Source organism: Notechis scutatus, chromosome 1 (genome assembly GCF_049901735.1).
Source record: "Notechis scutatus isolate UNSWTSFEM ecotype Mainland chromosome 1, rNotScu1.2, whole genome shotgun sequence".
In the NCBI taxonomy this organism is placed as follows: Eukaryota; Metazoa; Chordata; class Lepidosauria; order Squamata; family Elapidae; genus Notechis; species Notechis scutatus.
The window spans coordinates 79,936,989-79,963,830 of record NC_142009.1 but is presented as its reverse complement, the minus strand read 5'-3'; the positions used below and the strand labels follow the sequence as shown (position 1 = coordinate 79,963,830).

The window sequence follows — 26,842 nt, the reverse complement described above, 5'->3', positions numbered from 1 at the left end:
GACCCTGAGGGCACAGATAAATCTCCAAGTGATTCTCAAAATGAGCGTGAACAACCAGATGACTGCAAGGAATATAAATCCTTCCATCCTCCACCATTCAGTCAGAACTGAAGTTGCTTGGACGAGGAGGAAAATGTCTTCAAGGGAAAACAAAGTCCGTTGCCTTTTGAAAAAGAACCTTTGGGATTTACCTCATAAATGACATCTCAGTCTTGTTACAAAAAGTCAAGGAAGAAAAGATTCAGTGTTTGAAAAATGTCTCTGCCTCAATGAACTCATTAATAAATTAAGGCTGGAAATTCTTGCCATAGTTTATAAGATTTTGTACTTTAATATAAACATCTTGCATTAAAACATCTTATTGAAATTAGAAAATTCTGGCTTCCTTGATTATGCCTTGCTATGGGGGCTTGAGAGTAAGCTTAGAGAAACAGCTTTTTCAGATTCTGTTTCTCCTCCATACCTCAATATTTATGTTCTTGAACTAAGAACATGTGTCTTCAGCAAGTTTTTCAAGAGTTGAATATCTTACAGTAAATTAATATTTTAAATTTAAAAAATGGCCCCGAATCTATCCCAGAGAACTCACAGGATCTCATGTAATAATAAGAAGTTCTCCCTTGGAATCTCACAAGATTTCTGCCAATATCATTTTTATTTCTCTATTTCATGTTTTGGTTATAGGGACAGCAATTGAAGACATGGGCTCCTGGATACATGCAGATGCCATAATGTTAATTAAGAATTATATTAGAGAATACACAGAGATTGCAACTAACTGAGAGCTATTAGCATACTGAGATTAGAAGAAAGACATAGATTATCCTTTTTGTGTCATCTGGTAACACCGAACTATCATTAGCTTAATAATCACATGCACACTTATACATATTATTTTTTCTTTATTTCAGATATGCATCTGCATTCTATCACACACTGACATTTTTTTTAAAAAAAGAAAGATCCTCCATATGCAGCAAACAGATGTCAGAGACGGGAGACCTCACATAATCAATGAATGATAACATATAGTATCTGTAAAACTGCAGGAAGAAATCTGAATTTCAGCAAATTTCCATCTAGCCTGGTTTTCCAGTTTGATCAACTAGGAAAAAAAAGGCAGTTGAGCATAAAACTCCATCTGTTATTATAGCCTCGATGAACATGTGTCTAACAAAAGAATATTCAGAGGAACATTTGAGAAGTGTTTTGTTGGGGGGTGGAGAGCCCTGAAAAATTTGAAATGTCATCATCTGAGTAGCAGTCAAGGCTTATAATAATCAGTAAGGATTCAACTTTCTGCAGATGTCCTGAAGCAGTCAAACAGTATGTGGGATGAGACAAGTACTTTGCAAATGATTTATACACCTGTTTGGATGGAATAACATCAGGTAACTTTGGGTTGTTCTGTGGGTGAGTGCTGTTTAAATTAGGCCTCCCTTTTGCAGCAGCAATTAATTTGCTTATATCAAACTTGGTTATGAAGATGTTCCACCAAAATACTCAAACCAGTGATTGACAGATACAGCCTGCTGAATGGCAAGAGCAAGAGAACTTTAGAAACAACTTAATACGGCTTCAAATTAACATGTGTGAAAGTTTATATGTATCCACCACTTCACATGGATCTTAATTGTCTATCAATAGTATACAGTGTTGCTGTTAGAACATTATTAGATTTAGACATACTATTTTTTTAAAAAGATTACTATCTTTAGAGGAGGTGTGTCAAACTGGCGGCCCAGGGGCTGGATGTGTCACAACCAGGCCACGCCCACCACAGCTCTATGAAGGGAAAAAAAAGTTTTGTAATACATCACATGACAGCAACATGATGCCGCAAGTTTGAAACCCATGCTTCAGAGGGTAATATGCAGAATTTGTACTAAGATTTTTCTGAATTAACTAACTGTTCAGCATCACTCTTCCAAATATTTTTTACAATGCTAGTTTGGTTCTTCCTACCATCCCCACGGCCTCATTTGCTGAACAGAATAAGACTGTTTACTAGCATGATGATGTTATCACTGACTCAAATTCAGATGTGACTCTATTGGATCGAAGAAAAAGATACATTAAAACGCTTCAGACTTCATAAAAGCCTCAGTCACCATAACTTCTAAAAAGAATTCTGGTTTTTAGGACTATTTCATATTGGGTAGAATTAAGGCAAATGTGGTTTGGAGGTTATGGTGGTTGAGTGATATAAATCCAGAAAGATTCCATTTTCCTGACCAAATACATTACCCAGCAATCTGCCAGTTTTCACCTGCTGCATTTGGCTGGCCAGGAAAAAATACACCACTACTCTTTATTATTCCTATTATTCCCAAGCAATTTTCATCAAGAGCTAGATATCAGGATTTATCAGGGAAGTGAGTATGGTTTATCAAGGTGATGTGATGAAGTGTGTGATTTATTGGGAAGCTAAGTATGATGAAGCCACCCGGAATCGCTTTATATAATTTTAATAAGTGGAAAGCATAAGAGTTGGATTGGAAGAGTCACTTGTTGAGATTGACAGCTATAGAAATCAAGTAAATAAATAAAGTGAAGTAAGATTCAAATTGAGCACTGAGTGTTCTTACGACTCATATCCAGATGCAACAGTAGCAGATACTTCTCCTCTTGTCCAGAATACTTTTTAGTCTTCAAATATGGAGAGCTGTACCTCTCTTAAATCTACTTGATTTTTCACCCATGGCAAAGTTCTGTCACTTGAATAACCAATTTACTGATATGAAAAATTGATACCTTGGATAAGACAGTGTCACATCTGTGGAATGTACTGAGAACACACATTATCTTTCAGCTTTACAAAATGAATATTGTTGTAGTTCAAAGTAAATCAGGGAAGGCTAATATGCTTTAAAAAGTTATAGTAATGTCTTGGTTATACCTTTTGTGTTTTCTGAAGCAGGTGTTCACATCTATTCAGTATTTTGTATGAATTCAAATACAGAATTCAAACTATAGCACTTTTAACTTATTTTTGGAAATTCAAACGAAGGCAGAAATATTGTTGTAACATCATTTACTTATTTGCATAACTTAAAAAAATATTTTTAATCTCTTTATCCTCCCCTTTTCCTTCTACAAAGTGTTTATAAAACTGAAAGTTTCTCTCACAGCAATTTTGGATTATTATTTTTTCTGATACATTTGAGGTGATAGAATAATTTATTGATTTACTTATTAAATAGTATCCACAGGCTGCTCCAATCTATAACAAAAAGCTTTGTGTTTTTAATATGAATATATGGCCTGTGACATTTGAACACAATTTCAGTATTTATTATTCAGAAATCATAAAGCTATGGGATATAGTCACGTTCTTTCATTTTCTGCAATAAACCTTTTGCAGAAGCATTTTTTCATCACTTAGATCAGGGGTGTCCAACCTTTCACCTTCCCTGGGCCACATTAGAAGATGAAAATTTGGTTTGGGCACACATAATTAAATTAATTAATTAATTAAATTAAATTAAATTAAATTATTAAATTAAATTAAATTAAATTAAATTAAATTAATAATAAAATAAAATAAAATAAAATAATTATTTATTATTTATTAAAAATTATTTATTTTTTATTTTATAATTTTCCGACCAAATTTTGCAGGGGGAGGGGGAAGAAAGCTCGCCCGCCTCGCGCCTACCTCTCCTCCTGCAAATGCGGCAGCGGTGGCGGGGCAGAAGCAGCAGCGGTGGCGGGGCAGAAGCAGCAGCAGCGGCAACGGGGGCAGAAGCAGCAGTGGTGGCGGCGGCGATGGGGGCAGGAGGTGGCGGGCGGGACTTTTGGGCTGTGGCTGCCCGCCTTTTCTGTTGCTCGCCTTGCCCTGCCTCGCGCCTACCTCTCCTCCTGCAAATGCAGCAGCGGTGGCGGCGGCGGGGGGCAGAAGCAGCAGCGCGGCGGCGGCGGGGGCAGAAGCAGCAGCGGCGGCAGCGCGATGGGGGCAGAAGAAGTGGCGGCGGCAACAGCAGGAGGTGGCGGGCGGGACTTTTGGCCTGCGGCTGCCCGCCTTTTCTGTTGCTCGCCTCGCCCGCCTCGCGCCTGCCTCTCCTCCTCGCTGGATCTTTCATGAAAGTTGGGGTGGGCGTTGGGCCGCATTACGAGGCTACCTGGGCTGCATACGGCCCGCGGGCCGCGGGTTGGACAAGCCTGACTTAGATACTTCATAAGGCCCGCCGCCTCTATGAAAGATAGACCTTAAGCAAAAGTTTAAAGTGCCCAGGTTCTAGATTAACTACTGGAACGCTGGCAGATATGGCACTGGTTGGAAACAAAACTCCTGCATGGGTCACCATTTACTGGGCTGACCAGAAAACATCTTTTTTTTCCACACTGTTTTTTAGTACTTTCATTCTGTGGAAATGAAAATGATGGTCCCAAATGGAATTTTAGCAGGAGTTTTTTTTTTTTTTTTTTTTTCATAGCATGGCATTCTTAGTGAATTATTAATGGAGAAAGGGGGGAAAGCAGCACTCTCTGATGAATTCACCAAAGGAAGAAAGAGGAATGGCAAGAGCCCCATGGAGGAAAGAGGGACTACATTCTAAACTGGGAAGCAGAGTGGTCTCATTGCATGCCATAGGCTAGAATTGGGAGGACACTCTGAGAGGTGTAGTAGTAGCCAAGGAATCTTTTGCTTTCTGAATCAGATCCTCTTTGGAAAGTTACCTGGAGGTAAAATGAGTTAGGAAAGTATACAATACACACAATGCATGTCAATGAAAAAGAGCAACAGCATTTCTGTAATTGACAACCCTGTAGGACAAAACAGCTCACAGAATTAAAAGTTAAAATTAAATTAATTACCATTAATTGGATTACAACACAAATGTTTAATGATTACCTGTCATTTAGAAATTATTTAGCGGAGTTATAATTACAAGTCCAGTTGAGGGCTGCTCCTGTTTTAAATGCTTAGTATGTTTATTCAGCCCAGAGCCACCTCACTTACAGTTATTCATTTTCCATTATTTTAAAATTATAACCATAATTAAAACCTGAATCTTGGCACCATATATACTTCCTTTTATCATCTTCATTTACAATATTGCAGCTTTTTAATAACACTGTAAAACTGGGGGAAATGATATAGCATATGAGAACGTATCAGCTGATCCTTCTAAAGGAACTAATCATTTCATTAAATAAACTGACTCTAAACTGGCGTCTGATAATTTAATCTGTACTAAATTTCATTTATTTTTCACATATTTGAACCACCAATCTGCCTCAGAGGACTCTGAAATTAGATTCCAAAAGTATTCTTTTTGTTGTATTATGCTAGATTTGTTTTGAAAAAGGAAACACTTATTGATATCTTGAAAATTTGTGCTAATTAGGGTAGGTTTCCTCTGTATATATTAAAGCAAATGTTCTTCTACTGTCTTGAGTATAACTGTGTCTGAAAGATTTAATGAACATCTAGCACTTCTACCCTAGAAGTCACATAAGTACCTATTTAAGAGACTCTCCTTCCAAGATAAATATTTATCAAGGTAAAATGGTAGCTGCGTGTTTGAAAATGATCTTTAAATGTTACATTTTTATGTGGTCCTGTAACAATATTAGTCAAACTATTTGTGCTGACATGCCTTACACAATTTATCAAGCAAACATTTCTGCCCAAAGGACAGTTTGAACATAAACTAAATCCCACTTGTGTGCTTCCTATTACTTTTAGAAATAAGTGCTGTAAATTCCTATAAGCCAGTATGATCAGGTACAGCACACAAGGAGCTTTACTATCTGGAATTTCAGAAACAAAAAGTAACAATTGAGATGTAAAAGGCAGCGAAGAAAGCAAAATGAACATATTGTACCAAGCCATGGTTTAATCACCTAATTCATTAAATACTGCTTTGTATGCTTTATAAGGTGCATGACTGAGTAATTAACATGCTACTTCAGAACTAAAAATATTATCACCTACCTGGATGTATGAACCCAATCAATAAGCACAGGTGTTCAAATTTCCTTAGGACCTCTGTGAGGGATCCCCAGTTTAGATATCTGAAGACCAATTGCAGCTACTGAGTTAAGGTAGTGCATATTGAGAAGCTTGGCATTTTTAAAAAACAGGAATGGGCAACCTGTCTCTCACCAAATATTGTTTAATTCTTGGGTTACCTGGCTTTTCACACAGTGAAAAGTAGGATATAACTATACATAAGTAAAAAACAAGGACAATCATGTCCAACATATGGATTTTCTTTCTATATGAATTTTAGTGACATTTTTCAAGTTTATCTTTAGAATTCATTATTTTTATTTAAATGCATTTTTAATCATTCTTTATTGAAGAATTACATGCTTTAATTCTTAGTATTAACATTCTTGACATAATATACTGTATGCTATACACACTTAAGATAAGGTATACACACACCATCTTATTTTTTAAATTTTTAAAGCATTTATTGGGTTTATTCAGCTTAGATGTCTTAGAAATGTTAAATAAACACATAAAGCATTGAAAAAATGGGGAAATGATAGTATTACCTTTCTTTTATAACAAAAACCCCATATAATAAACACAGAATTTAATTATATAATTAGCACTCAGCTTCTCAGCACTGACATTTATAGAATTACATTATGCAAACAAATTTCACTTGTATTATTTGCAAGGTTGAAATGTCTTTTGATAGAGAAATATTAAAGTGTGGTAGTGATACAAGCTTCTAAGATTAAGAAAAAGCATTTCATATCAGAGTTATAGAGAAGGCTAATCAAAAGAATTGTCCAAAATAAAACTGGGAAAATTAGAGTGTGGGCAAATCTTAATCCAAGTCAGGAGTGAATCAACTAATTCTGTATGAATTAATGATGAAAGAATCTCCTCAGTATGTTTTAAATATATAAATTATAAGTCATTGTTACTCTGAACAATTATCATGTGGCAAATTTATTTTAAATGACATTATTATATCATATTCAAAGAGTGTATGATATGCTTAATCCAATTTGGCCCTCCTGTATAGATTATATGTGAACTTTACTCCAAGATTCCCGACTAATGTGATTGTTGTTGAGAATTCTGAGAGTTGAAATCACTCATGTGGGATCTCACCAGGTTGATGAAAACTGAAACAGATTATCTCCAAAAATAACTTGCTGCTTCCGTGAAAGTTCCAACTACCAAAGTGCTGTACTTGATCAGTGTATATCATCTGGGGGTCTTTTACACCTACTTTTAACTCATCAGGAAGCTAGTTTATTGTTGCTCTTGCTACAAACTCCCTGTGTGCCACATTATACTGAAACTTAATCTAGCTTGAAGTGATTTTTCATTCAGGAAAGCCCTTAGCATGGTAAATGAAAATGGTAATGTCAATATTGAGACTGATGTAAATGATAGGGTTTGAATAAATGAAATGTAGATCACTTTATTGGATCCAACTACATATGAAATTAGACAACTTGAAAACAAACTACAATGAAAACTGGTACATATTTATTAAGGCAACAGACTTTGAAATCCCAAAAGACAAGAATATAAACAGCAGGCATCAGTTAAAATCCTATTGCTTTTCAAGAAGCAGTGAACATTCTGCCATCTCTAACAAGTATTTAAATGGTAACACAGAATACATGTTTTAACATTTCCTATCCTTCCAAGAAGGGAACAGTGAAATTCCCCAGTTTCTTTCTCCTAAAAGCAAATAAAAGAAATGGATTGATGGGTAGAGCTGCAATGATAGAAGATGGACAAGATTAATCTTGAACAGTTGATTAAGCACTACTGCAGTTCCAGTGTTTTAATGCAATCTATTCAACCTATCTATACCACTCAGGTTTTGCACTGTCAAAAAGGTTTATATCCAAATATGTATGTGCAAAGCCTATTATTCAATGGATAATTATACTAAAGTAGAAAACTGTTGCAAAATCCCAATAAAATACAAAATATTCTGTACGCAATGCCTTATTTTGTCTAAGATTATGCTGTGATAGAATTCACATTAGATATAAATGAGTGAGAAGGCAATGAAGATAAACCAGTCACCTAATCAGATTGACAAATAATGCTACCTATGGAGCCACCAATGGAGTTTTGAAGGGAGATATATGAAGGGAAGGACATAAAGAAGCTGAAATATTTTGATGGAAGAAATACCCTTCTGGGTTCAGTTCCAAGTGGGGAAAAAGACACTGGAAACCTGGAGGCTGTTTGGAAGGTTTAATGGTGGACAGGACCACATGGCCTGGAACTCCAGAGTGAAAAGGAAAGATGATCACATGCTTCAAGATGAAGGAAGAGATCAAGAAAGGGCTGAGGTGCTGAGAGTGCCTGGGCTTTATAACCTTTGTTGGGATTTGAATTGGAACTTGTATTCTGATTGGTTGTCAGACTCCCATGAGGCCATGCAGGGGCAAGTCTGTGGGCTGTCCTGCGTGCCCAGCTTGGTTAAGCCTTGCTGGATGGTGATGCACTGAAAAGGGCTTTTGGCAATTGCTATAGCTTTACCTGGAGATCTTTGTTATGTAAAGTATTCTGGCCCAGGCCTTAACGGCCCACCCATTAAAAAAGGTGGGAGTGTTTCTACTTCTGAGATGAGTTTCTCATTCTGAGTTTCTACTCTTTTTAGGGGAAATATTCTGCCTTTTTAATATTTCCTAGGATCTTTCAATTTTCTAGGAGAGGTGTGGGTGCTAACTTCCTACAATTTAAAAAGGAGACGAGAACAGCAGACACATCTACTTAGAGAAATGAATCCCTTGGAAAATCTTTTAGATAAGTGTGAGTGGAATTGATGTTACATTTAAGATATGAGCATTGTATGAGGAAGGGAGGAGTTATATATAATTACATTTCTCCAGCGATGTTGATGTACGTATCATCTTTAAAGACAACTTAGATATTATGGAAAACAATGTAAGATCTATGTTATCTATGACTCCTTTGTTTTTAATATGTTTCTTCATGCACACAACTGAACTTTCTCTAATTATTGGACAAATCAAACCAAAGACAGATTTACAGTGTAAAGTAACGTTTCTATATTAATAGGCTGTATTGGTTTTTTCCTGAACACATTCAAATCAAAAAGATTTTAAGCTTTTACATTTGCCTGACAATCCTTTCTCTTGGCAAAAGGTTTTGAATTTGTTTGCCTCTCTTTTTCCATGGGAACTGTTTGGTAAGTGCAGACATTAAAGCTGACAAAGCTTTGTCTGTGTTTTCCCCCTTTGCTTGGTTTCTGTGACTGTGTGTGCAGGCATGCATTCATTAACGTAATTCTTCAACCTTCAACAACAGTGCATCATAAATGAGGGGGAGGGGAGGACCTCATAAATATTTAGATTCTCCTGTCTACCTTCCAAAGCAAAGGTGGGGGCAGAATGTTTGGTAAGGAGCTAGTCAGAGTTAATCTGCATGTGAACCAAAAGAAGATACAAAAGGATGAAAAGATGCTGGAAACTAGTATGCAAACCCACTATCTCTTGAGGGTTATTCATCTTATTCTTGTCAGCCCAGTCCCAGTCTTGCTGCCTAGTTGGATTCTGAACATGACCAACAGCTTTGCAAAGAGAATTTGGCAAGAGAAATTTGTATTTTGTTCCTCCATGTGAAGCACCCTTTCCTAACCTGCACCCTCCAGATGAATTGAAATCAGGATACATTGATTTGTCAACCAGAACTATCTATGATAGACAATCTAGGTTGTTTGTTTAAGGATTACAATTTGGACATAGGTAGCAATTATACATCTTTTCCAAAAAAAGTACCTTTGCTAGCTATGTTTCCCTTCCCCCCCAATGAAAATTCATAAATGTTAAGATCCATTTAAATTCATGAATCTTAAGATCCACAACACTTAGAATGTTGAAAACAATTTATGGAAGTCTTATCATTTTATATCAGAATGGAAAAATTGAATAAAGCGCTCAAGGTATCTTAATAAAAGTGCAATTAAAATTTGCCCTTTATAGAAATTAGTATTTTATATAATGTACCAAGAACAATGAATAAGCAAATATTGTTTGGAAAATTAAAACTTTCTGGAAATGAAGTCAATTAAATTATGCTTGAAGAATCTTTTTGCTGCACACTATCAAAAAGGTTTGTTAAATAGATGTTTTATCAAGAGAATTGGTGGAAAATTATTTAGTCAGGAATCCGTTTTTCAAACAATTGGATTGTTTCCAGATTTTTCCATGCCAGCAGATATATTGCTATAACAACTTTTGATTCATGAGGGAAAGCGAAGTGTTTTGCTGTCTGGTGCCCCTCCATTCCATCTTCTAGAATGTCTTTCTGGCTATTGGGACATTTCTGGAAAACTCAAAAGAGACTGTAAAAATAAAGAAGGAATTGTTGACCATCATTTCCTTTCTACACTCCAACCTTGGTCTCTCAGATATAATTGTGTGTTGCGTTAGAATCCTTCTGCAGAAAGTAAGCGGGAAAAAATCAATATATGACGAGTTCTAATCCTGTCTTAAGCATGAAACCAGCTGGGTGACCTGGGCCAGTCACTCTCTCTCAGCCCTAGGAAGGAGGCAATGGCAATCCACTTCTGGAAAACTTGCCAAGAAAACTGCAGAAACTCTTCCAGGCAGTTGGCAGGAATCAAAAACTGATTCAAATAAAACACGCTAACAAACACAAAACAACATTATACATTCCATTAAATTTTATAGCTGATGTGTGAAATATAAAGAAAAATAAATATTACAGTAAATTTCAACATTTTTAAAGCTATTTTTTAAAAGAAACATTCCTCATTAAAAAGCTGAATATTCTGTACCTTTGAAAAGTTCAAGAAATATTGTTCCAGAGCAATGGTACTCAAAGTGTGGTCTGGTGACTCCTGGGGTCCCTAAGGCTATGTTGAGGAGGGGGGGGTGTCTCAGTTTTAACTTCTAATGCAGTAAACATTAATAGATATAACTCACATAAACCAAAGCTCTTGGGGATCCTCATTCATTTTCAAGAATGTAAAGGGATCTCAAAACCAAAACGTTTTGAGAACTGCTGTTGTAGATTATATTTAAGATACTCACATAGTAGAAATCATTCTTAAAAAAAAGAATGAACAGTTAAGGACTTTGTTGGAGGCCTAGGGAAATAAAATTGCTACTCTACAGTATACTTGAATGATCAGATTTTTTAGCAACATAGAAAAACGTATCAACAAGATTCCCACAATATACTGACTTTGGATAAGTGAAATGATCAAAATGAAGCAAGACAATACATGGTTCTGTACTTTTTAAACTCTATGTGGATTGGTCCATGAATAAATGTTTCAAATATACCTAAAGGAAAGTAGATAACTCAGTACATGATGTAACCCTCATGTACTAGCATAGTCTATCACTATTATTACTATGTCAGCTAACTGGTATGTTTTTTTTAAAGATGATTGCACACTAGAGCAATATTCTTTTTTAGTAAGTAAGAAAAGGAAGGAAGCTAAGAGAACAAAGTTATGAATTTGGTCACACCCAGGGATATGTGATCATCAGATTTGGTGCTAGTCACGTGGAGAACTGTGTCTCCTTTTGTTGCTATTTCAATGGGAAGAACAGACTAATCCCATGGCAATATGGGCAGTTGCCTAGTTAAGAATATTAAACAATACTTTTGCAAAAATCGGAATCCTCTTGAAAAGAAAATGAGAACAGCGTGGTCTCTGCACATATATAAGAAGTAAATCCACATGACAAAAAGTAAAATATGTTGGTAGTTGCACTAAAAAAAGCAACAAATAAGTAAAACACCTCGCTTCCTAAGTCATGTTTATTAATTAATCAGTTGAAGTCTGAAATATTGCTCCATTTTTTCCATTTTTTCCACTTGACATTTCTTTTAACAGGGCAAAAGAAAGGGCAATGGAGCGGTGTCAAAGCAGACAGGATGAGATCAGCCCATTCGCTGTTAATTCTTACCTTTAAATCATCAGGCAATACCCCATAGTACTTATTAAGAAGTGTACTAAAGTCAATTGAAGGACTAAGAAAACAGGTCTAAGATTGGACTGTGTAGTTTTTAAGATCTGAAACTAGCAAGCAGTGGCAGCACATTTTATAAATCATGCTAAAATGGGGTTGTTTTATATGTTCTTTTAATTTTAATATACATATTGAATACAGATATTCTTCAAAAGGAGAAAAAGGATCTGTTAATTCAGCCAAATTCCTTTTCTCCCACTCCTAAAAAACCCGTATAATCAATATTGACAGAAATTTGATTACTTTTTTTCTAAATTTTAGAATAAATGTTTAAATTAACAATAACACTAAACATTAGTACACATATTAGGTCTTGGGAAAGAATGACACCATTCCGATTAAGAGTCAAAACAATTAAATTATTTCTAATTGAATGTAAAAAATAAACTTAAACCACTGGTATTGCTCCATGTGGTCAATTTTATCAATATCCTTGTTAAAATACAGGAAAGCTGACAAGGGAATTTGTTACTGCATTTTTATGCATCAGGTTTCAGTGAAACACTGTCAATAGAACTACTGATTAAGCTTCCATGGGGAATAAAACCAGTTGTTAAACAAAGTGAGCCATTCTTCCAGATAAATGAGTGGCAGGTGCTTGGCAAGCCACTTTGAAATCAGTTTTTATGAAATACAGGGCTAGCACTAAGCTACATCAATAATACAACCTAACTATTAGAATATCATCTCTTCCATATCTTTTCATAAGTCCTTTCCTTTCCTTTCTTTTTTATTCAGTTTTGCAGAAAGAAAAGCCAGGCTGCTGTAAACGACACACTATTTATAACGAGGATGAAAGTTAAGAATGCAGCGATAAAAGTTTTTGCAGGGGGCACGTAATGAAGTGCAAATGTGGGTATTCCGGAGGGAGAAAAAAAACACACCTCTGGTTATTTATTTGACTGATAGCGTTTAAGTATTTAACAAGGGTAAAAAGAAAAAGAGCGGAGGCACGTCTTCTTTGCAGACAAACCTCGAAATCGGTGAAAATAAGGTGCAGATTCGGTAGTTAGGTCGGCCGACCCCTGCGGCCCTCCAAAGGAAATAATTCATTCAAGCTGCTAGTCTGGGCGGGAAGTCAGTTTCTGCAGATACTCGCGAGCCCACGGAGCCTCAGGCTTTCATGGGGGCTTCCAGGCGACTGGAAGCCTCCAGCCCGAAAGCTCAATTCATCTCGGTGGGATTTACTAAGCGAGTAAGGCGGCTGGGATACTAGGCTAAACCTCCCTTGCTTGAAGAAGCGAGAAGGGAACGGCTGCGGCGGGGAGGCTTTTGCCTGGAATTCGGCTCCTTCCCGGCTAGTCAAGAAATCCCGAAGTTGGCTTTTTGGGGGCGGGGGTAATATTAGAGTTTTCCCGCCTTTCTGCTCCGGCGGTGAAGCCCAGCCGGCTACTTAAAGCGTTGAAAAACCGCGTCAGCCCTCGGTGGAACTTCCCGTAGGAAAATGAACCTAGGTGGAGAGACGAGCCGGCACAGGCACATAAGTCTTTCACGGGAGACTCCCCCCCCCACAGGACACCCACGCGTGTTGCCGCCGCGTCCAAGCCCTCTGGCGTGCAAAAGGAGGGGGAAATGCCAAACAGACGGCAAGGAAGGCGAGCCGCCGCTGCCCAACTTTCCAGCCAGTCTCTCAAGAAGTGCAACCGGCCGTGTCTGCACCGCCTGAGGTCCGGACCACCATTCGATGTAAAAACACGATGTAAAAACACTGGCTTCCCACCATTAAGCACTCGGACGGGGGGATTCCCCCCGCGTGCGGTAGGAAGATGCCTCCTGAGTGAATGGGTGAGCTAAACTTTGCACGGGGAAGCGCCTACGGCTTTTCCGCGCCCAGTTCTGTTTCCCTGCGGAGAAGCCGCCTTGCTCTCCCGTCGCTCTCCCGAGACTGCTGCACGAGATACACTACACGCGGGTAACCCCCCCCCTTCTTGGTGCGCCTCCCGCTACTCTTCGGCTGTCTTCTTCCCTCTCCCGCTTGCGCAAGCGCACAAATGCTCACTTCGACCCCGCCTCTCCCATTTCAATCCTAAAACCTCAATATAAGGGGCCGCGGGCCGGCGTGACACAATTGAAAGCGCGCGCGGGCGGGCGCGCACACTCTCATGCGAATCGCGGGTGCCAAGAAAACGCAGCGCGCTTGCGCCTCTGAGGCAGCGCAACCAAATCTACCCCCCCTCCCACTTAAGCACCACGTGACCGAGCCCCGCCCCAACACTGGATCTGTGAAGTAGCCCGGAGTTTGTTCAGTTTCTTTCTCGTACAAAATAAAAACAAAACAAAAAACCGGGAGGGCGGCAAACGGGGAGGGGGGGGGGGGGAAGGAGGGATCACGCGCACGCACGCAACCACCTCGCGCGTAAAAGTAGTGCAAGGCGGGGGCGCGAGGACTCGGGGGCGCGCGCCATTCCAAAGCCCAGGCACATCACACGGGTGTAGGTGTGAGGGGCACGCTCCCTTCCGCTACACCTCCGGCCGTCAACCGAGTCCCCAATCAGTCACAGGCGAGCTGGAGGGGCGGGGCGGAGTGGATCTGCCAAGTGGCGCCGCTGCCGCCGCCACTACCGTTGCCGTCGCTGATTAACGGCCGCCCCGCCTCTGCTCCTCCGCTGGCCCCCTCCCTGCCTCTCTGTTTCCTCCCCTTCCCGCCGTCGTTGCTTGCTGCCAGCGCCGCCTGAACTGAAGCGAACTCCAGAGCGAACTGAAGAGGAGGAGGCGGCAGGAGGAGGAGGAGGTGAAGGCACCACGGCAGCGGCGGGGCTGAGAGTCGTCAGCCTCAAGCAAACGGCAGAAGCGGGAGGGGAGGGAGGCGAGGCGGCGCGGGAGACGAGGCGGAACTGCCACCAGCAGCGGCGGTGGGAACAACAACAACGGAAGCACCGCCGGTGGCCGGGAACAGCCTTACAATACGCGGCGGCAGCAGGAGCAGCAGCGGGGACTCCTCGGGAAACAGCCAAGTCCGCCGCCCCTTTGCCTGCCTCCCCGCCTCCCTCCCCGCCGCGGAGACAGACCAGGGGGCAGCAGCGCCGAGAAGAGGGAGCCGCGACCGACGTCTGCGTGTGCGGCGAGGGAGAGGAGGGGGAACTACCGAAGACTGCGCCGCTTTGGAGAAAGGCATCCAGTGGGAGCGGCGACAGGAAGCGGCAGCGGCGGTGGAGGAGGAGGATCACTGTACAGTCGGGGTTGTGGAAGAAGACTAGGGCGCAACCCTCCGTGGTGGCGGCGGCGGCCGAGGAGGGTTTGGGGTGGCGGTCATCGAGTTCCCCCCTTTTATTTTCCTCCTAGACCCGCCGCGGCGTGCTGGTGGCTTCTTGGTTGACGAGACCCCCTTTTCCCGCTCTCTTGTTTTCCTAAGGGGGGGAAGAGGCCTCTCCCCCCCTCAGCCCACATAACACACCCCGTTTCTTCCCCGCCTGGCGTGCACCCAGTGCGGTGGTTGGACGAGTGCTGGTGCGGGCGCTCGCTCGCTCTCTGTTTGGAATATGGTTGGGGAAATGGAAACGAAGGAGAAGCCCAAGCCGAGCCCCGATTACCTGATGCAGCTGATGAACGACAAGAAGCTCATGAGCAGCCTCCCGAACTTCTGCGGGATATTCAACCACCTCGAGAGGCTGCTGGACGAAGGTAAAACGCAATTACAAAAACTCAAAACGGAGAACCCCCAACAAGTAACTCTTCTTTGTGGGTCGGAGGGTGAGGGGGAAAATGGTGGCCCCTGCCCCGGCCTCTCCGCGACATAGATCCGCTTTGCCCTTCCCGTTCCTATCCTGCAGATGGGGGCGGACTAGGCTTTGCGCCCCCTCAATGGCGTCTTTTGGCTTTGCCTCTTTTGCCCATAAACAAAGAGAAGCGGGAAGTCTACACGCAGAAGTTTTGGCTTTTTGGGGAGCGATGAACTCAGTACGTCTTTTTATTTTTGGGTAGCTCCTTTTTAATCGACAAACTTGGGATATAAAATTATATTTTATACAAGAAAAAAGTTAGGAGAGGAGAAAGTTTTTTTTAAACGGGATTATAGCATTTTGAGTTTTTAAATCTTCATGGAAAGTATGAAAGGCAAAGTAGGCCCGATAGTACGTTTATGAAATACTTTTAAGTAACTTAGTCTTTCAGCCTAAACTGTACATGGCTGATTTTTATTTTGAGGTTGGGCGGAGGGACTTGAAAAAAACTGGAGAAACTTGAGGGCTCAGTTTTTATTCAAAATTAGGCTGGTTTTCGGCCTAAAAGGACGAAAAAATGTTCGATCTGCGAATAAATATTAAGAACTTTATTAGCTTTTACCCTGAAAAACATATTGGGTGATTCTCGATTTGAATATCAAAAGCCAACGCGAAAAATGTTTTGGGAGTCTCTGAATACCCGTTGATAGTTTTAGGCCGTGTGCGTAATCTCGATCTTCTGCCTGTAGTTAGTTGATTTCCAAGAAGGTGCAGAGTAAGTAATTTTGCAGACCAAAGTGTTTGCAGATTTATGTTTCCGCCAAAAATCGCTAAATGTTGCGATTTTTTAAAAAATTATTTGGTTTGAGAATTCAGCTAGAAATGTCATAAACAGTATCTTCTTAAATATAAACGTTTTGAACTATATGTTCAGTATAAATTAGAGTCAAAAATCTACTTCAAAAAGTCTTCTTGAAACTTCCATATTTTAAGAAGATAAGGGGGAACTTGGTGACTATCAGCCTCACCATTTGTGAATTAGACTTGATAGTGCTTTTCAGGTTCCATTTGAGATGATTTAATCTTTTTTGTCCGGGAAGCATATTACAGCTGTAACTGAAATGTGACATGTTTGAAACATTTTTTTGGTTCCTTTGGAAGATATTGTTCAAATAGTAGTTGATCAGAGTGTGTATTTGGCTAATTCTAGTTTAGATGAAAGTTAATAACATACCCTGATATTAAGTAAAGAAGTTTGAGTATAAACATTATATGGGAATAGTTTAGTATAAATTTGTCCTTGCAGTTCCTTTTTAAAAATAACTGTTTTTAACCACAACACTAACAATGACTTTAAACATTTCTGGAATCATCATAGGGGAATGAATAGTACCATAATAAATCTGTAAGAAGAGCAAATGAGAATATTTTTGGTGTGCCTATTTCAAGAATATATTAAGTCACTGAATCTTTTGAATGTTTTTGAAGGCTTTGAGCTGTCAGTTTTTTAATAAGTCCAAAATAAGGACTGCGAAATCTAATAATTCAAAAGTCAAACTGCCCCAATATACATTTTTTCCCCCTATTACTGTTTTTTGTTTGTTTGTTTAGGTAGCCCCTTTAAATCCTGTTTTCTTGTTTGCATTGGCTTCTGGGTGGAAGAACTGCAAATGTTGAAAACTTTCTGGAATGTTAAAAAATGTCCTATGCAAATAAGTGATTTAAATGTTTTAAGAGATGAACACTAAGGGGCGCTAGTTCTTTCTGAAAAAAAGATTAAGATGGTTTTAAACATTAATATCAAAATCAGTGTATTTGTGCTGTATTTAAGACAAGAAATTAAGTTTAAAACACAAACACATTCACATATTTTGCTTTTTGTTGCTTAGATTAGTGATATTTCTTTCCTATAAAATATTGCAAAAAGTTTATACAATTGGAAGATGTTAGGAAGAACACATATCCAGTATCACTCGCAAATAACTTGTTTTACAGGAATAATTTTTTTCCTCAAGAGATCTTTAATGGTGGAGGGTTTTTTGAAGATTTACATTTTTTGGAAAGCTAAAGACTCTAATAATATAATACTGTACTTCTGTGAACAAGCAGGGGGAAAAGTAAAATACAAAATTCACTAATTCTGCAATTTTCACTTAATGCTATGGGTATTTACACTAAATTATCAATATTTGGTTAGCTTATTTAAAGCTTCAAATAAAAAAAACATACATCATTTTAATGAAATCCTTATACTTATTGAAAAAAATGGATATTTTTCATATTTCCAAATTCTTATATATGAATGGATGTACTTTTGAAGGAACATAAACATTTTCTGTTATACACCTTTTATATTCAAAAATAAAGGAAGGGAAATAATAAAGATTTTCATTGTTTAACATAATTATAGCTGTTTCTATAAATGGATAAATATATTTAGTTGCAAAGATTTTTAAAAATGAAGCAATTTCTATTGGTTTACAGTAGCCTATAGAAAGAAGAGGAGGAGTTTTTCTGATTTTAAAGCTATAATTCTATCAATTCTATCTTAAAATTATTTAAAGCATATTTTAAAGGTAAAACCTTTTCATTTTTGAAAAGAGAAACCTGTTGATTTCCATTTTCTTGTGTCCTTGTGTTATGAATATCTATAAACTGAATATTACATTCTGGTCAATGATCCAAATCTTTCTTGGCAACCGACAGAAGATACACACATAGAAGAGAGCAAGAGAGAGAGACTGCTTTATGTATATGATATTCTTAATTAAAAAAACACTGTCTTAACTGGGCTTCCAAGTTACTTTTTTCAGTAAAATCATCAAGAAATTGCTATATTACATTTACAAATTTCTCCCCAGCTTTGAAGTATGAGTGATGAATGTTTATTTTTCATAAATTGTAATTTAAACATGTCCTCTTGACCTGTAGTATATATTTATTAAGCTTAATCTATAACTACACTCACTTGCACTGATAACTAACGATATATAATAAAAAACCCTTACTGTCTAAAAATAGGATTTTTAAAAATTATATGGCTGTTGTGTGTATTAGCTAACATTCATTATAAATTATTTAAAATTGGTTTGAAAAAATGTAACCCTGAAATTTTATTGTGAATGAATCATAATTAAATGATATATTATGCAAAAAAGTGTCATTACCTTGAGTATACATTTGACAAAGACTAAGCAATCAAAATGACATGTTGCAGCAATTAATTTTTCAATTTGATCCAACAGTCCAATTTCCAAACAAGTATATTGGTACCACATTATTACAGATCTACTACATGTATAAATTCATGCAGCCCATTTTCAGCCAATTTCTAATCTATTAAACTGGAATTAATTCAGTTTTAAATGAAATATTGATAGAGGCTTAAGTTTCCAAAATGTTCTAGATTTCTCAGCACTTTTATAGTATGTGAATTCTACAGTGTAAATTAATAGCAGTAGGCAGCCATTTTTAATAATTCCTGAAACAGCTAATACTAAATTAGGTAATATGTTACTGAGTTTGAGATATTTTACTTAGAATTTTTAATTTTATAATCTATAATCTATAAAACACAACTAGTAAGTCAATAGATAACAACTAGAAATTCCAGGGAAAATATACTTAAGAACAAGAGTTAACATTAATTATGTTTCATTCTATTACTGAAACTTTCCTTATTGCTAATATTACATATTACAGTACTTAAATATATTACTGTCAGTGAAAAATCCACAAGATTTCCTTAGCATTTTGTTCTTGAAATTTTCTTCTATTATATTTTTATATTTTATATTATTTAATATATTTATATTTGTATATTAGTTCATTTACTGCACAAGAGAATTTGTCAGCTATATGCAAGCATTCTGGAAATAAGTATTTTATCCCTTTTAAGGCATTTATGTTACTTTCTAATACTGCATTCAAGAAACAATCTAAATGATTTCCCTTGTGACATGATTTCTTTGGTAGAATTGTTAAATGAGAGAAATAATATATCTCAGTTAACATTTGTGAAGAGTCCTGTAGAAACATACCTGTATTAAATGTAAGATACAGTGGGTAAGATTTCATTTTAAAGTTGCAATACCCAATTAAATGTGTTTTTGTAGAGATTTTATGTTAAGTTGTAACTTATCACCTATCAATATATATTTATAAAATACAGAATTATTATAAAATTCATGTAGGTATTTGATGTGCAAGGATATGATTTTTTTCTTGAGGTATACTAGTAAATTTTATTTATTTGAAAATAGTACCTAGATGTGACTTTCACAACAGCAAATTATTTCCAGTGTTGGTTTAATAATAGTGGAAAGTCTTGTTAGTCTGTATTCACTATAATATTGTATATGATAACTTCCTTTGGGTTTACAGAGGCTTCAGGGCTTTTAAATTTTAAAGTTAAAACCAGCATTTTGGAAAGACACTGTTTGAAAATGGCTTCATTAAACCCAAATTATGTATTGACTAATTTCATAGGTAGTTTCTGATAAAGTTAGTAGTTACTTACCATAGAGCTATTGAAAAACGTTTAATGATTTTTTAGCACTTTTGGTTGAAAGTAAATAAAAGTGGTTTCTTTTTTATAAGTTCCATGTAATGTAGAATATATAAGTTTATAACAGTAATGGCAATGCATTTTAAATTGATATAGTTTACTACAAACTATGCTCTTGCATTTCAAAGTGAAGATTGGTGGATCAATGGCTTATTCATATGTTTCCAACTTTAAGATACAAAATACTTAAAGTTCTCACTATATAATAAATTTTAATTTTTTAAATAGCTTAACATCAGGTATATGCTATACAAAAACAGGGTTAGATTAGTTTATCATATGAATACTTAATTTTTTCTTATAAGGATTTTTGAAAAGATTGTCCTTATGAATTTAAGATGAATATAAATTTATTTTCCTGATTTGATATACAGATCATTTGATATGTTTGTTAGCTAAGAAAATACAAACTTTACCTCTTACCCTTAGATACATTTCATGTTTTAATATATACAGTAATAGGGATGGAAGAAACAATAGAATATACTTTTTATGAGGAAACAACTGAATAATTTGTCACACCAAACTCCTTAATTCTTAAAGCACAGATGACTAGGTTTTGGCTGAGATTGAGAGTTGTATCTGTATCTGGGGAATCTTCACTGAACAGCAATCTAACATGCCATCCAATGGAGGGAGGAGACTTTTTCCAAAAGCATCTTAGTTGCTTATGACTTACAAGGGGAGGAAGTTAATGATAATTGAGCATTAAGTATCAATGAGATTGCTCACTATTTGGATGAAAGATTAAGAAGGATACCAATATTATAAATTACACTAAGAAATTAAACACATTCTGGAAGAAGGCAATATCGAACCATTTCTGTGCTGTTCCAAGAAAATTACATAGTTGCATCTATTTAATCATTCACAGTTGACTCAACTCTGATCTTAACCTTTTTTGTTTAAAGTATGATAAAGTTGGGGAAAAGAAATTGTTAGGATAAAAAACTTCACTGGGCATTCTCAAGCGTTTCATGCTTGAAACATCAATTTGGTTTCTACCCATTGTATTTTGATATAGATATTGCTTTGAATATCACTATAGTGGTATATTGCTAAATAGAATGTATGAAGGAACTAAGTACGTTATTTGGTGCTGTGTGTCTTTCCTGAATGAACTACAGGAAATTTAAAATACTATTCATAGTTTTTGAAACCATTAGATTTTAAAGTGTGGATTTGTACTTGAATGCAGTTTTATAGACAGAATGTGAAAGAAGCAATGTTTGTTTAAATCTTTTTCATCTAGAATTGTGATTGTTGGCTTGCTTATTCAGCCTTCACAGAAGAATTAAAAAATAAATCAGAAGATTCTTGTGAAGTATGCAGACTTTTCCCCAGAAATGCCCAGCCTATGTAATGTGAAAAATGTCTATTTGTTTATCCTTTTTAAGACAGTTTTTTGAATAGCTTCCAGAATTTTTATTACATTGCTCTTATGGGAATAAAAAGTAACTTTATAAAGTCTTAACTGCATTTTTCTAAAAGCCTCCTATAAACTTAATAGTCTGCATTTCCAATTGCATATTTAGTCTTTCTTTGTTGTATAGAGATGGAAGTCTGTTATGTTTTAAATTATATAAAGCAGTCTAGTGTAGAAGAAAAAAGAAATCTGCCTTTCTTTACCAACTCCTTGCATTGCCAAACTGATTGTGGAGAAAATGATTTCTCAAGTTAGAGTAAAGCCCATTGTTGTCTATACAGAATAATTTCATTCTTCCTTGTTTACTAATGTTGAATTTGAACTCAAATTTAATACATGTTTGTCCTTTAAAGCAGGGGTCGCCAACCTTTTGGACCTCAGGGACTACCAAACTCATAATTTTAGATCCCAGGGACCACTAACTGGTTCTGTGGGCGTGGCCTAATTTGTGGGTGTGGCTTGGTGGTCATGTGACTGGCAGGGCATGGCTTGTATGTAAATATTATAAATATTTATATAAATATTGAATTTTTTATAAAAAAAGAGCAACTTTTACCCAAAATCAGGCAAAGCAGGCAGATTGAGTTGCTCACAGAGTCACGGATTCATTCAGAAATCTATCTATCTGCCATTGGCTAGCTCAGTCTGTCACATAAAATTTGCTAGCAAGCAAACTCACAAAATTAACTCACAACACACCATGCATGTAAATATTGAATTTTTTATTTTTAAAAAAGAGCAACTTCTATCCAAAATCAGGCAAAGCAGGCAGATTGAGTTGCTCACAGAATCATTGAGTGATCTATCTATCTGCCATTGGCTAGCTCACTCTCTCAAATTTGCTTGCCGTGAGTCTGCACTGAATTTGCTTGCAAGCAAACCTTCAGTCCTAAGGGAGATTCGGCTGTACTTAAAAGCAGAGCCGAAGATCTAAAGACTAGCTAGAAAGCAAGAAATCCAACCATTTTCTGCTTCCTAGCTAATCTAAATCTCCCGGCACAGCAGAACAGATGATGGTCAGAAAAAGGAAAAATAGAAATTTAGCAGGCAAGTTTGCTGGGTAAGGAGTGAGTGGGCAGGAAGGGTTCCCGCGGGCCATGTGCGCGGAGCAGCCTTGTGTTTCTGCGCAGCGTGGATTAATTGCTTTGTGGGGGTGTTCTGGGGGTGACATTTCTTTGCGGCCCACCAAAATTTTCTCGTGGCCCACCGGTTGGCGACCGCTGCTTTAAAGAACTCAAGGCAGTGCAAGGCACATGGCTCCTTTTTCCATTTTACCCAGAATTCTAGCAAGACTCCAAGGTAGATTGGGCTGAGAGGAATCATTGGGGAATGATTGCTTGGGTTGCACTCTCATACAGGAATTATTTTGGAATAATTTTCCTTGAAGTTAGTGGTGCAGTTCTAAGAAAACATGTAGTTAAAAAGTGAATAATGAGGGATATCCAACTAGCCCTATTCAAATAAAACATTACTAGCTAACACTTTAAAAATTAACTACATCTGAAACTGTTAAGCACAATAATTTAATTCTGACTACAAATCTTAATTGTTTCTAAAAAATTAAATAATGAATTAGCCTCTCTTCTGAGAGAGGAATTAAAGGCTTGAACACATTCATTTATATTTGTCTACAGATTTACATAGTTATTTTTGTAATAATACATTTAATCCCATATTTTTAGAAGCTGAATACATAATATTCCTTCTCTGGATTAAGTTGGGCCAAGATAACTAGTTCAAAGTTATGTACTGCTTTTCTATGGACCAAGGAGAAATAAAACCAGGATCTCCCTAGTGCCAGTCCAACATCTTGACTACTACTTGAATTATCTCCAGATTTAACGATATTGCTAGGATGAATTTTGGCTTATATAATTAGAACAATGGAAGTTTATTGTTTTCTCCTGAATTTGCATAGGATTTGAGTAAGATGGTAATTTGAATAGTTGTAGTATTATAACTTCTGTTACAAGTAAGGTAGCAGCGTTACAGCAACTAGAACTACATTTGTTTTGACTGGATCACATGCAATGTATAGCATACATTTTTTGGTCGTTCAGGAAATTGACATGGCAGTTTAATCAGGAGTTGCTCAGCTTACATTGCTGCCCATAAGTTTCTTGGCCCTTACCAAAAGTTTTAGGATTTAGAAGTATGTTCCATAGCACTGAAGTTATTTTTCAGATGTAAGACAGGCTTTTAATTGTTTATTGTAATGTAAGTGGTGTAGTGGTTAAGGCACTAGGCTAGAAAGCCATGAAAGCCAGCTGGATGATTTTGGGCTGGTCATTATTTCTTAATCAAACTCGCTTCACAGGAAGGTTTTTAAGGGAAAATAGGAGAAAAGTGTGTTGGATATGTTTGTCATATTGAGCTATTTATAAAAATAATGAAGGTGGAAATAAATGAATGAATGAATAAATAAATTCTCTGATTCATTTAAATTAATGCAAGTATCCGTATATGTCTTCAATTTGCCTCTTTTGCAGTAAAAGATCTTAAATCATGCACAAAAATGATTTAGCAAACAAGGGACAAGGCATATATTTGTAAAAGGTATTTGGGAACAAGAATGGACAAGGATGAAGGAAGATTAGAGTTACAAAGTTCAGAAGATGTAAACATTTTGGGTCTTCCTGAAAATGTGTATGATTCCAAATAATAATAAGTAGACAGGTTAACCTTTGGGCATAGATATTTACTAGTTCCAATTACAATCAAAATAAATTTGGGGATAAAAATGCATATGAATGGAATCTTAATGAAGGTTAGATGGAAAAACATCTTTCAGAAAAAGAGGGAGAGAGGTGTTTCCCTTCACCTTATCACATCTCACTATATACCACCCAGATACATTTGAGAGGTTTTCCCTGGGGCATCTTAATTGATTTTGGAAAATGTGCAGTATGTTGCAAAAGATGTGTTTGGAGGCCATTATTGAATACATTCCCCTACCTTCTTGCAGACTTAATATATACGTAAACATTTTGTATCATAAACTGGAATTAAATACTATAGTGAAATCTTCTATTTAAGTGGAATTCATATATTATGCTATGATATGATTTGCTTAAGAATGTTTTTAATTAAATAGCAACTGGTAGGGAATGTCCAAAGCACTAAGCTATAACATTGGTTGTAAACCCTAATAGCATTTAGACTTATATACCACTCCATAGTGTTTTATAGCACTCTCTGAGTGGTTTACAGAGTCAACATATTGACCTCAACAATCTTGATCCTCATTTTACTGACCTTGGAAGGATGGAAGGCTGAGGCAACCTTGATCCAGTCAGGATCAAACTCCTGACTGTGGGAAGAGTTAACCTGCAGAACTGCATTCTAACCACTGCACCACCATGGCTCCTACAATGATTAATTCATATAACATATTAAGCCTAAAGTAGTAATTGTGTTATAGCATGTTGAACTTGATAGCATGGGTAAAAATAAATTATTAAAAATAATGAAAATCAGATTTTACAAACTCTTAGCATTTTGTAAAAAAATGAAAGTAACAAAGAGATAAACTTCTAATCATATTGTTTTATTATTGCATTTTTGTAGTTTCTAATATGAGAACAAGACTGCACATATTCCAAAATCAATCTGGTAACCATCACTTTCACTTTTATAGCAAATGAGAAGAATGTCCATTTACTAGACACTAGAATTTTGTATGATGTTTCTAATTGTTGAATGAATTATAGTTTAAATAATTAAATTGAATCTTCTTGATAGGAACACTGTTTTGGAGCCTGGTGGAATCACAAAAGCTCAATTTAGATATTTGTTACACTTTATTGGATATTTGGTAATAGAAATCCTGTTTTTGGTTTGTGTCCCATTATTTGGAAACTGCAAACCCATTAAATGCTTTCTTGAGCTTGATTCTTTATAGTAATCTACCTCTTACTCATCTATTCTGCTTGGTAACTACAAAATATTCTGCCAAAGGCACCTGGCTTTTTAAAAAAATCTTGTATAGTATTAGAGTCCTGGGATTCCATGAACATCTCCATCTGAATTGCTTAGCTTTTCAGGATGAGTCAGTTAGGTGTTGCTCCTTTTGGGCCTAACATATTAATACAAATTAAACTACTTTGTATTGTCCAGTGAAATAATTATCATTTTAATAATGAGTAGTTAAATCCCCCCCCCCCCCGAAGTCAAACACAACCCTGATGCAGCCCTCAGTAAAATCGAGTTTGACACCCTGATTTAGATTATTATTATATATATAAAATAACCCGGCCCTAATTTTGGAGAATCTCAGGAATTAGTTTCTAGTGAGTTTAAAGTACATTTTATATTAAATATACATTCTACATTCCCATAATAGTACATTCCTAAAATCTTGGTTTTCTCAGTTTAGTTTGTAGTGCCTCATTCTCATTCTAGGGTTGTTGGTGATGGTGGTGAGGAGTATACCTCCAACTTGGTGTCATATCTTAAAGTCACTCTTAAATTATATTTATATCTCCCAAGATATTTCTAATGATATGGAAGTTGTATCTACACAATTTCTTTCAATTCAGCAGTGTATTGTAAAGTTGCAGTCATCATTTGTAAGTATTTGTGAGTGATAGAAAATGCCAGCCATAGCATAACAGTCTTTGTTTTTTAATTTGCAATTATCATGGCTAGGAGTCAGCAATCCTTTATAATCTAGAGGAAATCCCTTAATCCACTACATTCCCATGTGTTTGTCCCACTGTAGGTAATTGATACAGATCAATGTTAATTAGCATTTGAGCATCTCAATTTGTAATGTCAGGAAGAAAACTACAGTATATGGAGTCAGTCTCCCAACAATTGTCCTTGAATGGAGGATATACAGATAATAAAAAATGACGCATGTAACTATGTTTTACAAATAATAATATAACAGGACTTTTAAATTTCACCACTTTTTTTTCAATTTAAAACAATTGAACTGAAAGCAGTTGAGTTACTCTGCAAGAGAGTATGTTCAATAGTAGAAATAACAGATTTATGGACAAGGATGAACAAATAAAAATTAAAACTTAATTTTCTCTTTAACTTAGATATGACTGAATTTGGTCACAATTATAAGTTGTGGCATTTCAAACACTAATAGCAATAATAGCAATAGAAACCCTATTTTCAATGTCAGCATATTGTCCTCAACAATCTGGGTCCTCATTTTGCCAACCTCAGAAGCCAGTCAGGATTATTAGCCTGCAGTACTATGGTTTT

General features: G+C 36.8%; 1 protein-coding gene and 1 long non-coding RNA gene across 10 annotated transcripts in view; one reads left to right on the top strand and one right to left on the bottom strand.

Annotated features, from left to right (window-relative positions):
* Positions 1-7,377: 7,377 nt before the first annotated feature.
* Positions 7,378-14,060, bottom strand: LOC148132879 (uncharacterized). Its single transcript, XR_015750236.1, has 2 exons — positions 13,970-14,060; positions 7,378-10,592 (listed from the first exon to the last, which is right to left on the bottom strand). It is a non-coding gene; the product is annotated as an uncharacterized LOC148132879 (long non-coding RNA).
* The window catches only part of QKI (QKI, KH domain containing RNA binding), a 124,106-nt gene continuing 109,361 nt past the window's right edge, over positions 12,098-26,842 (top strand). For all 9 annotated transcript variants that reach the window (XR_015750195.1, XR_003371567.2, XR_003371566.2 and 6 more), the window contains exon 1: positions 12,098-15,591. Coding sequence is in view for 5 of the 9 variants with exons in the window: in XM_026675235.2 (XP_026531020.1) it covers positions 15,450-15,591 (142 nt within the window). In the remaining 4 variants the exon portion in view is untranslated. The remainder of the gene's footprint in view (positions 15,592-26,842) is intronic.